Source organism: Chamaea fasciata, unplaced genomic scaffold, assembly GCF_029207755.1.
Source record: "Chamaea fasciata isolate MVZ Bird 193981 ecotype frontalis unplaced genomic scaffold, bChaFas1.0.hap1 SCAF_5, whole genome shotgun sequence".
Lineage (NCBI taxonomy): Eukaryota > Metazoa > Chordata > Aves > Passeriformes > Sylviidae > Chamaea > Chamaea fasciata.
The window spans coordinates 7,374,896-7,389,304 of NW_027094090.1; the positions used below are offsets into that span (position 1 = coordinate 7,374,896).

Here is a 14,409-nt window from a genome sequence, read left to right on the forward strand (position 1 = left end):
CTGTGTATCACAAATACTTCAGTCCAAAATAAAACTGAGTATTTATGGATTAGCTCCCTCAAATACAAACCCTTGAGCATTAGGTTTTGTTGTTTTGGTTTTTTTTACATTGGAGTCCAGGGAGACACGGAATTCGAACACCTATCCACATATAAGAAAAAAAAATCTGTCCAGTGTATATTTTAAGATCAGAAATTGAACCATCATGTAGAAATTGTGGTGGAATTAGTCTGGGGCCATACAAGGGAAGGTTGTCAAACAGTGCTATACCGATTTATTACATAATTTTAGATATTCCTTATGCGAAAGCAATTTCTTTCAATTAAACTACTCTTCTTGTTCTGATGGAAACTCAAATAAATTCAATACAAAAACACTGCAATGAAATATAACAGTAAAGCTTAACTTCAGCTTAAACTAACAACCACTATATTTCAATTATTCAAAGCAGTCCCAGAAAGCAGATAAATGGCAAAAGAATGAATCAAATGATTAATCAGTAACTCAGAAAAGTTATTTAGCTAGTTTAAAAAAGCTTCACTAGATTTAAAACATAGTATTACCCATGAATGATTTTGTGGCAGAAACTCTAATATGTGTGTGGGCAGACACACTCTCTTCAACTAATACTGTGGATTTTTATCCCAATGAACACTAAATTCAGGGCTTTTTTGTTTAAACCACAAGTGAAGGATGGTGAAACTGTAATATCCAGGCCATATATTCTCAGTTTTAAGGGCTCAGCTCAAATATTCTCAGCTGGAAGCCTACCACAAACATGACTTATGGGCAATTATCACCGTCAGCATGTTCACCACATGCCCATTTACACTGAACTCTGACCCAAATAATTTAAGGGAAAGAAAGCAGACACAGGCATCTTGCTACTGTAGTACACAATCACAGACTTGGCACCAAGGACATCTGGAAGTTGTATTCAGTGCTCAGTAGGGAAATTTATCTCTATTGCTAGTGCAATTTTTTCCCACTATCTTCAACAAAGGTTTTATGAGTCCTCAATGTATAGTCAGAAAAAGAGCTTTAACCATGTAAAATGTCATTTCAAGATGCTCAAGGTGGGCTATATCCAGCACAAAAATTAAAAGCAATGTTACATTCAGTAGTACTTAAATCCTGTCTATAAGGTTTTCTTATGTATTTCAAATGGGTAACGACCATTTCTACAACAAATCAATTCAAATCACTTATTGAGGATTCTGGGAAGTACTAAAGAAAGTTGGTTTCCGGCAGGAACTGCATCACCACATCAAAAGCAGGGAACATACTCTAAACACACCTTTAAATAACGCTCAATGTTGCTCATCAAAATGTCAATTTCTTCCTTTGACCACATCCCTTGCTTCCACTTGTGACCTGGAAACAGAAATGACAACTAATTACTGAAGTGAAGGCCAGAAAAACAGCAAGAACAGAAGTATCTAAAAACATGACCCACACTGCAATTAAGAAGGGTAAGAATAATTTTAGCTACTAAAATATAACTAGCATTAATTTTAAACATATGTTATTTCATAACTGACAGTAACCATCAACTAATATTTAAATAACGTGAGTCAGACCCCTCTTCAAAAACATCCCATTTTTAAAAACAGCATGAACTCCTCTACGTGCTGTCAAGTCACATTTTCAGGCTTTCTCTTCAGCTGCAACTAGAAAATCTCTGTCTTTAAACTGACAGCTGAATTTTCCATGCACTCAAAATGATTCCAGAAGCTGGAACTTAAAACATGACTCAGAAGACTACCTGAGGAATTGGCAACGAGGTGGGGTTCTCTTGCATGCCCTAACACTCCTGAACATGAGAGTAGTGCCACCTACTGTGAGTGCTTTTCATAGAGAGAAATGCTCCATTTAGCTGTTTTTGACAAGCTGGTCCCCATCTCTCTCCTCCTTTTTGCACTGGGAGTAACGCTCAGGGGTCACAGTCAACATAAAACCTTGTGGTGGGTCTTTTACTTCCTCAAATAAAAGTGGCAAACCAATAGATACAAATAACATTTCCTCTCTGTCTATGCCCTCAGTAACTACAATGCCAGCTAGGCTTTAAAAGCAAAACCAACCAACTTTATTCAGAGAGAAAATTTCAAACCTGAAGTCTATCAATAAAACTTTAAAACCTTCCTCCTCTAAATTATCCTTTTCCCCCCTTATGGTCACACAATACTTTTAATTAAGCTTATGCTGGTGTGACCCAGTTAACATAGTGGTGTGTGCTGGCTACCTGCCCACCTCTGCTCAGAAAAATCAGGGTACTTCCTTCTCAGCCTGCTAATTACCAGAGCTGAGAGACAGAACACACCAAAGAGACTGTTTACTCAAATCCAATTATAATGAAAAGTACAGGCATTATTACTAATTCCACTGGAACTGGTGAGAGAGTATTCCTTCCCTGTGCCCCATAGCTTCAATCTCATCTTCCACAGTTACAGAGACAGAAAAATAATGTATTCCTGTAACTGTGATTCACACAGGTCCAAACCTCTGAACTGACTTAATGGGACACTGCTACTCTTTACATGGAATAATCTTTAATACCAAACTATTTTAGGAAAGGACATATATTCTGCACTTCACATGTTTGCATATTCATAGTCAAGATTGCCCACAGATCTGGGAAGAAAACATTATCAAATGAAGACTGCTATAAAATTATGAGCTCAGGCAACACATACCAAACTCTGAGCTACTGTAAAAGAAGACACACACTGGCATTCCTCCACTGCTGATCTCTGTGACAAACCACAGAGCTTACAAGAAAAGTTCAGCCAGTAGAGATTCTCAAATATTTTTCTTGGCATATTTTACTAGAAATGTCTTCCTCAAGTTATTAATCTCTAAACTGGAATCACCAGATTGAGTGCCTGCCTTTGAGAATGCTGTGTCTCTTCCTAAAGGGTTTTTAACAAAAAAGAGAGTTACTTTGAACTGACAGAAAAAAAAAAAAATTCCTCCAGAAAAAGTAAAAGTAAGAAAAACAGTAGAGGGGCTGAGGAAACCAGAGAGACAACACATCTTCATTTGACGTTAAGTTTTTTCACTAGGTTTAGAAAGGTTTTTCTTTCCTCCTCCACTTCCCCTGTGGGGAGGAAAGAAAAAACAAAAGCTCTTGAGTTCAGCAAATACTACATGATTGCATAGATGTATTTGGAAAGGGAGGAATGCCCAGTGTGGTGGAAGTTTTAGGAGTAGCAGGGATTATTTCATTAGGTCCTGGTCTGCAGGAGACCTCTTCTTCTGAAGCAACTCCATTAATCTAAGCATGGATTGGTTTTTTTCTTGGTGTCCTCCCCTCCTGCTGCAGCTTCCCACTCTCTCACCAGGCAAACATAACTCTCTGCCCCATCTGGGCTAACCCACAGCCCTTCTCTACTGTGGCCACTGTCACCACTGCAGGCATGGCCCATCTCCAAAAAGCCGTACCAGAGATTACTTTATGCAACTTGCAATATGTTCTCAGACATTTGGAATAGGTTACCTTTCTACAGCATGGGAGAATTGTATTTGAAATACCCTACCTTTATTGGTTAGAGAATCCTTATCCTCTTTGGTTGTGAACCAGGCTTGACTAACAGCTGATACTTCTTCATTGCCCAGTGGGGAGATTTCATCCAACTGTTCATTCTGAAGAATCTTGAAAAGACCAATATGAAATGATACAGTCAGATACTCAGTTGTTTACATCACTTTGCAATTAACATTGAGACATAGTTTGAAGGAAAATTCAACCAGCAGACCTTGTCACCTTGGTGACTGTTCAAAAGTATCATGTCTTAGATATGGCATTGGAACTATCACCTTTCTAAAAACACCTGACTAAGATTTAGCATAATAATATACAGATGTTGTGGCAATTAGTTAGGTAGCATTCTTCACCTTGTTCAATGTACAGTAAGTAAGAAGAGTCTCACTGGCTGTGGTGGAAACAGGGCTATATCCAGCATCTCCAATCTAGAACTTTTAAACATGAAATGTTTACTCACAATGAAAACTGCATGTAACTGTTAGGACTGGTGATAAGACAAAGCCTATTTAATCCTGTTATAAAGCTTAACTTATAACCAAAGAATGACAGAAGTAACAGATAAACTCATATTTCATGCAGATCACAACAGAGCACATAATTACCAGTGGAAGGTTACTTCTATTACTCTTTGCAGTATTCTCTTTGGGCAGTAACTTAGGACTACAAATAACCTCTCATACATAAAATTATTCAATTATCCTTTTACAGACCAGCATTTTTACAAACAACATCCATGCTCACATACATTCGTTTCAAGGAGTCTTATTCATTTAGTAAGCATTTCTGATACTTGTTTCCCTTTCCATTTCAATTTAAATAAAAGCATACATCAAATAGGTAAATTTTCAAGTTTTACTGTACCTGAATCTGGGTAACAGTTCCTTCATTAATCTCATCTTCAGCTACCTCAGTGGTAGCAGTCATGGTCACCTCGAAGCTCTGATCATTTTCTGAAACTTCAGAATGGGTAAGTTAGTTGCATACTTAATTCCTGAAGCATTTTTCACACATGCTAGGAGTTTTATAAATTGCTACCTTTGAAGTGAAAATTGTGAAGAGCCTTATTTGAGCCTTATTTATTTGTTGACACAGTAAATTCACTAAAATGATTATCAACTGCTTCTCTTCATAAAATTTAACTATGGATTTTGAAACCTTCAGTTTTACCCTTGACTACAACTACGACCTAATGTGAAACATAATCAAAATGTGTTTGATGCAAAAATTTGAAAATGTATTAATATTTCTTTTCCAACTCTACCTCCAGTAATTTCCAGTTATTAAAGGACAATATTCAAATCTTTTAGCTGCATGCATTTTCCCCAGTCCTCCTTCAACTTCAATATGATAACGTCTTTACTTCTAAGGAATTTCTACCTAGCTCTACCAAATAAATAGGCACTCTAGGTACTGCAAACTGGTATTTTAACTATATCTGGTTCTGTCTCCCTTTGGGAGATTATATTAAACTTTCTAATATTCAATCAACTTCCAGAGGACTAATTCAGTATTCACACTATCTTTTTTACATCAATCTCTTTTACATACACCTCAATATTAGAAAACACTGAAATACTAACTGTACTGTCTGATCATTAAAAAACCCCAAATCTCTTTGCAGGAGAGCATCTAGTTGTTCATTTACTTATCCTTCATTTTATTCAATTCACCTGTGCCTGCATGTCTCTAAACTACTTTAACAGAGGCTTATTTTGCCAGTATTAATTGTTGTAAAACTTTCCAAGGCTGAAAGAGAATTATGATACCCAAACATATTAACAAAATTTGGAAAAAAAAAACCCCATGCAAAATATTCTACTGTGATTCAAGAGTCCACTTTTAACCTTTACCAACAGATGTATTTGCTACAGGAGTACATAAAAGAACTTACTTGGAACTGCAACAACAGAAATGCATGGAGTAGAATCATCAAGGCTTTGATCATCCTCTGATAAGCAAAGCCTCTTGTGTGGAGGTTCAGAGCTGTCTTCAGAGTCTACTTCATCAGCTTCTAACAATAAAAACACACCCAGGTTACTTCTTGTAAGCTAAGTGGAGCCTTGGACAGAGCTCTCCTAAAAAGCAGGCCAAAGCAAACAGGAGAAGCAAATGTGACAAATGTGACAGGTTGGTTCAGTGCTTTGCTGCTGCCCAGGAACCTGGCCTAAGTTATGGGCAACAACAGCTCACATGCTTTCTTCAACATGAACTTTCTTTGAAAATTCCATCCACAGTCTGTCCAACACAAATCAGCCTACAGAAACTTGGGTACGTGCTCGGCTCTAAGAATCCCTCTCAACTGAAATAAACCACAGTGTTGACAGCAGCTGTATCTCTGTTGGGCACACACACACAGAGTTTTGGGATTTATACCTAATTCAACACTTAATCATTCTTTAAACCAAAGCAGAACAATTCTTGCACAGTAAGCTGCACCTAAATAGGTCACAGAATTTGTGGGCAGGGATGTATGGTGGTCAGATCAATCAAAACAAAGAAGAAAAAAAACCTACTACATAATACAGTTCTATACCATTTGGAGGGCAATGAAGAATTAGGTTCCCTTCAGTATCCTGAGTCAGAGTCACAGAGTTCACGGTTTCTACTGTCACTGTGTCAGACTCTTCTTCAACTGTGCTCATACTCAAACCTGAAAGAGCAACACACAGATTAAGTTTCTGCAGCTGGACTCCACTTGGACCATAATGCTGCTTCCATCCCCAAACAACCAGCACAAACTCCCACAGGGAATGAGCCTGCTCCTTCACGTGAAAAATCCATGATTTCATTTGCCTGCCTTTACTTTCCTGCACACATATATTGCACAGGGTAAAACCAGACAGCTTAAAAGGAACTTTTCCAGTTAAAAGTAGTACCTAAACTCCCTATTAGGAGGATTTGCAATCTACTGATTTCTTTTAAAACATAAACCTAGGCTATTACTTTTTCAGCATTTCTAAATTCTTCGCATCTGATGATTTTTGTCCAGTATTTGTTCCATTGTTAATTTAATAATTCTGCTATTATAGAAATGAAAGCTAGTCAGGACTGACAAATACTTTTCTGTCCTATAAGTCACACCTGCCCTATTTATAGACTACCAACTTGCAAAGTTTTATTCTCCTTCCAAGCATATAACTAAATGTGAAACTTCCATTATTTTCTTTAACATTTAAAAAACAAGAGCAACAGATAAATTGGTTGCAATCACCAGTACAAAAAGCTACTGAGAGAACAAGTAATCCAGGATAAGCCATACACATTGAAGTCAAGAATTAGGGCAATATGAAGTGCCTCCGATAATTCCATTTCCACTATAAAAGTACTCCAATGAAACACAAAGTTTCTAAGACATTCTATGAAACCACCAGCAGTAATTCTGAAATAAAACAAAGCAGAACCCCACAACAAAAGTTTTATCCAGATACAAAGAGATGCAACCTTTGCTGCTGCAGAAGCTAAATGAAATCACATCTAAAATAACCAGAAGCTTTGCAAAGATTTCATCAGTTTTAAGCCTGCTTTTGTTGACTTTGGCAGAGATTTGTAAAAAGAAAATATCATCTATTTCTCCTTTAACTGCTCAGTCCTTTTTCTGTGTTTACTCATGTGTCAACAACAACAAAAAATCACTTTTAACTTTTATTTTGAAGCCAAAATGTAGTTAAAAAAATCTGGCTATAGCTTTAGAAAAAAGAAATCACAAATACATTACAAATTTTCCATGTACTAGGCACGGATACCCATATGCAAGCGGAATTTACAACCTGGATTTCAAATTCCCTCTATAATGTTAACATTACTGCATCAGCAGGAGATTATTTAATTTTTAATCAGAAAATATGTTCTTCAATATTGAAGATTCCCAAGAGAAGTACTATCCTAGAAAGATAAAACTACTGCCAGTCCTTCTAAAAAACTACTTCTCACCTCTCAAGCTTGTTGAAGATTTGGCACATCTTTAAGAACACACAGTGAGTGATTCCTCAAATGAAGTGATATTACTCTCCTGAACATGTAAAAAAATTCAGATACCACTGACATTTTCAATCAAAGAGTTCTCAAACTTACTTTCACATCTACCATCAGCAACAGTTTCTTGCCACATGCAAGTGTAGGAGGGAGCAACTTCCTTGGGATTCATCTGCTGCTGAGTTTTACAGCCTGTGCTCTATCCTTCACTAGAAGCTGCTGTTTGCTGCAGGGCTGTAATACTGATTTTAGGAACCAATGAGGCATCCTTAATGTGAAAACACGAAGAAAGACATCCAAAGCGTTACAGCTAAATTAGCAGACTGTAACTTTTTCAACCCAGTTTTGAGTTATTAATTCAGCTTTTGGGGAGTGAACAAACTGGGCCAAAATAAACAGATTTTCTTTTTCACGTTCATACGTACTTTCTGAGTAAGTTTTACAACAGGGACTGCTGTAGTAAAAATCCCTAAAGTTACTGGAAATGAGGTGGAGGATTACTCCTTAATTTTATGTCAACTAGTTGTCACAACATTTATTTTTCTACAACCAGTTGAAAGCACCTATTTTTCTTTTCACCATTTTAAGGGCCTGAAAGACATGAGATTTATAAGACACATTACAACAGTCATTTACTTCACCTACAGCTGTTCTGAAAGCAGTGGAAACTACAGCACATCCACAGCAGAAGACAGAGCACACCATTCCTTCTTTTATTGGAAGACTGATGAAAATCGAGAACAGGCACAGGAAAGCTGGGTCATTCTTCCAGCAGTTACTCAGGATTTGACGAAAATCAATCTGTATATTCAGAAGATTTGGCTACCAAATGAAAAACACAGGGCAATTAAACCCTTTACATTCTCTGGCTTGCTGGTTTGCATGTTAGGAGGGAACAGGACATAAAAGGGATCCATACATCCAAATATGGCATTCCCAGAGATGATGAGGGAGCTACACCAGGATCAGGAGCTGCAGCCCTGACACTTCTATCCGGAGCTGTAACAGGATTTACCAGACAGTGGCTGAGGCAGCACATCTGAGAGCACTGACTCCTCTGATCAAGTCACACATCTGCAGCTGCCAGCTCCAGCTCCCACAAACTGCAGAGCACCGACACTGGGCACTGCACGTTGTTCAAGGACCTGTGACTTCCCAAGAAACATTCCTCAATGTAATTCCTGTATCGAGGATGGGTTTATAATTCCATGCTGATTTCCCAAAAACGTTTTAAGCCACCCGTAAGTGCAGGCTCCCCCCACCCCCCCCCCCAAAAGATGCTCTGTGTAAGATACTTAAGATTCAGAGTATCTTAAGTTTTCTGAGTAAAGGTACTTTCAACAAGCCTTGATAAAAACTTAAAAAGAGCCAAATCCTTGATTTGATTCCCATCAACTTTAAGGCATATGGCCTTGGACCACAATTGAAAACTGAGTAGAAAGAACATGAGGAATGAAGTCAAAGTCAAATGCGTATTTTGGACACTGTTTTTTATTCATTACACCATGCAAATACAAGAAAACTCAAAACCAAGCAACGAACCAACCAGGCTCTTTCAAGCTACATTTACCCCAGGACAGGGGCACCAACACATTAACACATGAATGAGCGACCAAAATCAGGAGTAACTGCGGTGGCTCTTTTGAGTGAATCGGAAACCATCTCCAGATCTTACAAACCTCATTGTTTCACACTTAAATAATGAGGTAGCTACCAGGTACTCTGAACATGCATCAAATACAACACGTTCCCAGGTAGCTCAGTGGCTAAAGCCCAATGCTGCTGCCCGAGCCAACGCCCTTTGATGCCTTCTCCTGCTCCCGGCTGCAGGGACACTGGGACTGTCCCGATCCATCCCAGCGCGGAGGGCAGAGCGGTGCTAAACAATGCCAGAGCTCGGCTGCGGGATGTGCCGGGTGAATTCCGCTCACCACACACACCTGCACATCCACACACCCGCTCTTGCAAAAGCCAAAGGCAAAGTAAATGACAGCCAAGGTTTCTTAACTGGGGAGAATTAGGACCCGAGTAGCCTCATCACCTACAAAATATCACCTTCTTTTCACAACCTCACTGAGTGTGCTCTTGGAAACGTAGACAAGTTTTATCTTAAACAAAAGGCTTACTTGAATTTTAAATGAACAAATCAAGGCTTTTCTTTAATCTTTGATTTATACACATTCTTTACAGAGATGCCGATCTATCACTAATATTTCATGTTCTGAAGGAGGGTGTTAGCTTTTGGGGACAGAACAGTGTTGGATAGACATTCACCAGAAGTGTGGATGCCATAATCCATAACGAAACAGCACCTTAGAAATCAGTGTCAACTCAATCAGCATGTTTTGCCTTGTTGGATTTCTGTGTGTATTTACCAAACCCAGCATTTTTCAGAGCAGCATTACAATTTCAAACAGGCTTCAACATGCAGCCAAAGAGGTGGGAAAACGCTTAGTCTACAAGACTCATTTAATGCAGAATTCCAATATAAGTTTTCCACTAAAGCCACATAATAAAGCCGTTCTTATTTATTTGGGAAGCAAGCAGCAGAATTACGGCAGAAAAAAAACCCCCACAAAGCTGATTTTACACCAAACTGAAAAAAATTAACATCCTAATACAAAATTCCTTTAATTCTAAATAGCTGTCATCAGGCAGAAGGACTCAATTATTCTGTGGGCTGTAAAACTTAAGCATTTCTAAGAAATAGTATTTTTATTCTTGCAGACAGAATTCTGTCACTGGCCCTAGTTATTAACTGCATGTTATGTCTAGTCTTCAGCGGACTGTTGTAAATCTTTTAAAATTTCTATAGTAAGTCGTATTAAAGTCTGTGTTCTCTGCATTGGGTCATAAGTACATTTCACCAAGTCCTGTTAAAAAGCAAAAACTGAGGATTTTAAGGGCGGTTTCCAGTTACTGTGGCATTTAACTGGAACAATCCCATGGAATCCACTGGGATCTTGATTACCTGTTCAAGAGTAACACTAAGGAAACAAAGTCATTACAGGACCTCTTATTTTAGGAAGCCTGAATGTTTAGTGTATTCCACACCAAGTCAGCACTTCCAATACATTAGCAGGAGTTTTCATTATTCAACTAGTGCCAGTGCTGTTGTGCTAATATTCAACAAATCCCCCCCAACTTTACTCCAGACCAAATTGGTTCTGCTCAAATTTAAAATTCCACCACACAGAAATTTACTTTAACAGCTTCCAACAATGGATACAAAAAGGAACCAAACTGGGCAGACACCAATCACAAGGATGCAGGGACCTGAGTCTGGGGCATGCAAGGATTTATTAATCTGTATCAGCATGAGATTCCAGGCCTCTAGGAACAGTTACATCTCACTCATCAGTGGTACACTTAGAGAAGTGGGCCATCACCGAAACAGAATATATGGGAGACACAATGGGACAAAGTGTTCTCATTTGCATCGATCCAAATCTGGCAGAACTCCATGAGTTTTAGCCTGTCCATTAAAAGTTTAATAAAAAGCACTGAGCATGCTTTAAATGTCACATAGTGGAGAAAAACAACACAGAACAAAATAAAACCTATGTCCTAGCTCTTTCAAAAGAAATAAACACAGAAAATCTCAAGTTTTCTTTTTCAGGAATTGGCAGACAGGCACAAAGTTATGGCTATGGATAGAAACCTTCCTAAGTATCGTACCTAGTAAAATTATTTTTCCTTCATGTAAATCCAGTTCCATGCTAAGCATTTCAGTAATTTCTTCACCTTTATAAACCATGGGTAGATTTTAACATGCAAGAAAAGTAAGAAAAATTATGATAACTATAAGACTGATAAGCAAGAAGTCTTTCTTGCTTTCTGATGGACAGACAAGCACAGAAAGGATGCTCAAAAGAAGGGACCTATTATACACAGTAGAGAGGTCTTTGTCTCTTACATGGCCACTTTTTATAACTTCGTGTGATTAAGACAAAAATCAGTATTTTTGGGCATTCTACTTAAGGACTTATAAGTTCCATCTTTTCAATAAGTCATAAAACATCATGAAGTTGTTTATTGTTACAATCACGTGAAATGATGAAAATGAAAACCAGAATGACATGTGTCCATCTCAATGCAGAACCTACATCTCCTGGTTTTGCAAAGGAATTCTAACTATGCTGTCAAGAGGCCAACTTACATCTGTAGCCAGAGCAGCACTGGCAAACAAAAAGCATTTTCTAGATTACTTCAACTAACAATGGCCAGGTGGGGCTGAACAGTGTAACTCTGTGAATGAATACAAACAAATACTATCAGTCAGCTGAAGAAATAGCTGGTACAAGTGTAACACACTTCACCATGCCCAAGGGCACAACCAAGAATAAAGAGACTGCAAAAGAGGGGAAAAAAAAAAAAGGAAAAAAAAAGGAAGAAAAAAAGGGGGGGAAAAAAAAGAAGAAAAAAAAGAGAGGGGGGTGGGGGGAAATACAAGCTTTTCCGATCGGAATCCTTTATTTTGGGAAAACAGAGCATAGCTCTAGTGCAGAAAATCCTGGTACCGATCTAAGATGAAAGCCCTGATCGTGGCAGAGTCGAACATTTCAGACTCCACTTGCCCTAAGCAACCTCAAATCACAACTCTCGCTGGGAAAAAGAAGAGATTATGAAACAAAACAGATAAAACCCACAAGCTCAGGATACCCCAAGCACAGACCGACCCGGCGAGAGGAAATCGAGAAATTCAAATGCGATCGTGCAGGTGGCCTCTTATTAGAGACATCCAGGTATGGCGGAGGGAAAACAACAATAATTAAAAAATAATAAAACATAATAAAAAAACCCCCGCGCTGGCCGGCCTCCCCTTGCCCTGCCCACCCAAGGGAGCCGGGTTTGGTAATTTCCAGGGCCGCTCGGTCCGTCCGCTTCCCAATTTCCCTGTGCGCAGCGCTCCCGACGCCCGGCAGCTCCGCGGCAAGGCGGGGAGCCGCGGCCCAGGGCTCTCCCCGGAGAGCCGCCGGCGGCAGGCAGCGGCCCTGCCCCTGCTCCGGCTCTGCCCCCGGGGCGGCGGCTCCGAGCCCGCCTCAGCGCCGCTGCCCTGCGGCCGCCAGCGCCGCCATTTGGCCCCGGGCGGCCGCCGCCATTTTCCCGTGCCCTGGGCGGGCGGCGGCCCCGGCCGGACCCACCGCGGGCTCCGCTGCCCGCCCGGCCCTGCCCGCCCGCCCCGCAGCCCGGCCCGAGCGCGCCGAGCCGCGGGGCCGCACGCGGCCGCTCCCCGCCCCGTCCCCTCCCCTCCGCCCGCGGCCGCCGCCGCCGCTGCCCGGAGCTCCCGGCCCTGCGATCCCGCAGGGCCCCGCGCACTTACTTCCTGTTTTGGGTCCGGGCACTTGAGAAACCAGGATGGAGACTCCCAAGTACCAGGATGGAGGCGCCGGGCGGCGGCGGGCGGCGAGCGGGGGAGGCGGAGGCGGCGGCGGGGCGAGGCGCTGCGAGCCCGCCGGAAGGGCCCGCGCCCGCCCGCCCGGCGCTTCCGCCCGCCCGCCCGGCGCCACAAAGCGCACGGAGCGGGGCGCGGGGAGCCGGCGGCGCCACAAAGCGCGCGGCGCCTTCCCTGCCCCGCTGAGGGAACAGACCCCCTGAACATCCGCACGGCGTCCGCCACAGAATCACGGAATCGCTTCGGTTGGGAAAGACCTCCGAGGCTGTCAACCAGACTGTGGCACTCAGTGCCACATCCAGACTTTCCTTAGACACCTCCGGCCGTGGTGGCTCCACCACTTCCCTGGGCAGCGCATTCCAGTGTTTAATCAGTGGATGTCAATCAATGTCTAATCAATGGCCACACATATGATGAAGGCTCTGGAGCATCTCTCACATGAGGAGAGACTGTGGGAAGTGGGCCGTTTTAATCTGGAGAAGACTGGAAGGGAATCTCAATGTGTATAAATATCTCAAAGGTGGGTGCCCAAGAGGATGGTGCCAGACATTTTTTGGTGGTGCCTAGCCACAGAATGAAGAGCAGTGGCCATAAACTAAAACACAGAGAGTTTCACCTCAACATGAGGAACAACTTCTTTACATTGAGGATGGCAGAGCACTGGAACAGGCTGCCCAGGGAAGGAGTGGAATCTTCTCTGGAGACATCCCAAACCTGCCTGGATGCGTTCCTGTGTAACCTGCTCTGGATGACCCTGCCTTGGCGGGGGGGTTGGACTGGATGGTCTCCAGAGGTCCCTTTGAATCCTAACCATTCTGTGACTCTCTGATCACTTTCATTTCCCTCCTGCCCAAAAACCTCACAAAACCAAGGCATTTTATCAAAAATTATCCATAAAGCCAAGAATAAACAAGCCTGTAATGGTGCTCAGCTTGTGGTTCTTGCTGCCTCGTGGAATGGGTACCTGTGGGATCCTTGCCAAATGAGCAGAGCCCCTCACAGACACACAGGGCACATAAGGGCAAGAGGGTGCATGGCATCCCTTGCCTGCAACTTACTTGTCTAAAAACCTCATTGCTCTTCTATCAAAAAGCCCGTTTTTGGCCACTTCCCATATGTGTGACCTCCAGCTGTGTCCTCCCCAAACTCTGGGAGCTTTAAAAGGTGTCCTCATGGGGAGACAGGGCAGCTTAGGGGAGGAGACATTGCACATAAAAGTGGTGGTAAAACATGGAGATGAAATGTGTAGCTGGGACAAGAAGGTAACCAGTATAAGGAGCTGAAAGCAGGATTTATAGCACCTGTTTTCTTCAGAGCACACAGTAACTCTGGTCTGTGTGTAGTTGGTATTTCTGGACATCAAAACTCAGGAATCTTGAGTTCCACACACGCAGTGGTTGACTTCCAGGGAAAAAAAATTAAGTGCCTGGTTCCCTTAGGCACTGATTGGCCAAAGGAGGGACACAGTTTGCTATTCTAGGGTTGCATACAGTTGTTG

General features: G+C 41.6%; 1 protein-coding gene across 2 annotated transcripts in view; it reads right to left on the reverse strand.

Annotated features, from left to right (window-relative positions):
- Positions 1–12,960, reverse strand: part of DMTF1 (cyclin D binding myb like transcription factor 1) — a 29,041-nt gene extending 16,081 nt beyond the window's left edge. The window contains exons 1-6 of one of the 2 annotated variants that reach the window (XM_066182754.1): positions 12,840–12,960; positions 6,078–6,194; positions 5,436–5,555; positions 4,406–4,500; positions 3,537–3,651; positions 1,298–1,374 (exon numbers count right to left, since the gene is read on the reverse strand). In XM_066182754.1, the coding sequence (XP_066038851.1) occupies positions 1,298–1,374; positions 3,537–3,651; positions 4,406–4,500; positions 5,436–5,555; positions 6,078–6,186 (516 nt within the window). In that variant the 5' untranslated portion in view covers positions 6,187–6,194; positions 12,840–12,960. Of the gene's footprint in view, positions 1–1,297; positions 1,375–3,536; positions 3,652–4,405; positions 4,501–5,435; positions 5,556–6,077; positions 6,195–12,839 lie in introns of those variants that run through there. The other variant, XM_066182755.1, reaches the window with a different exon arrangement.
- Between the last annotated feature and the right edge of the window lie 1,449 nt (positions 12,961–14,409).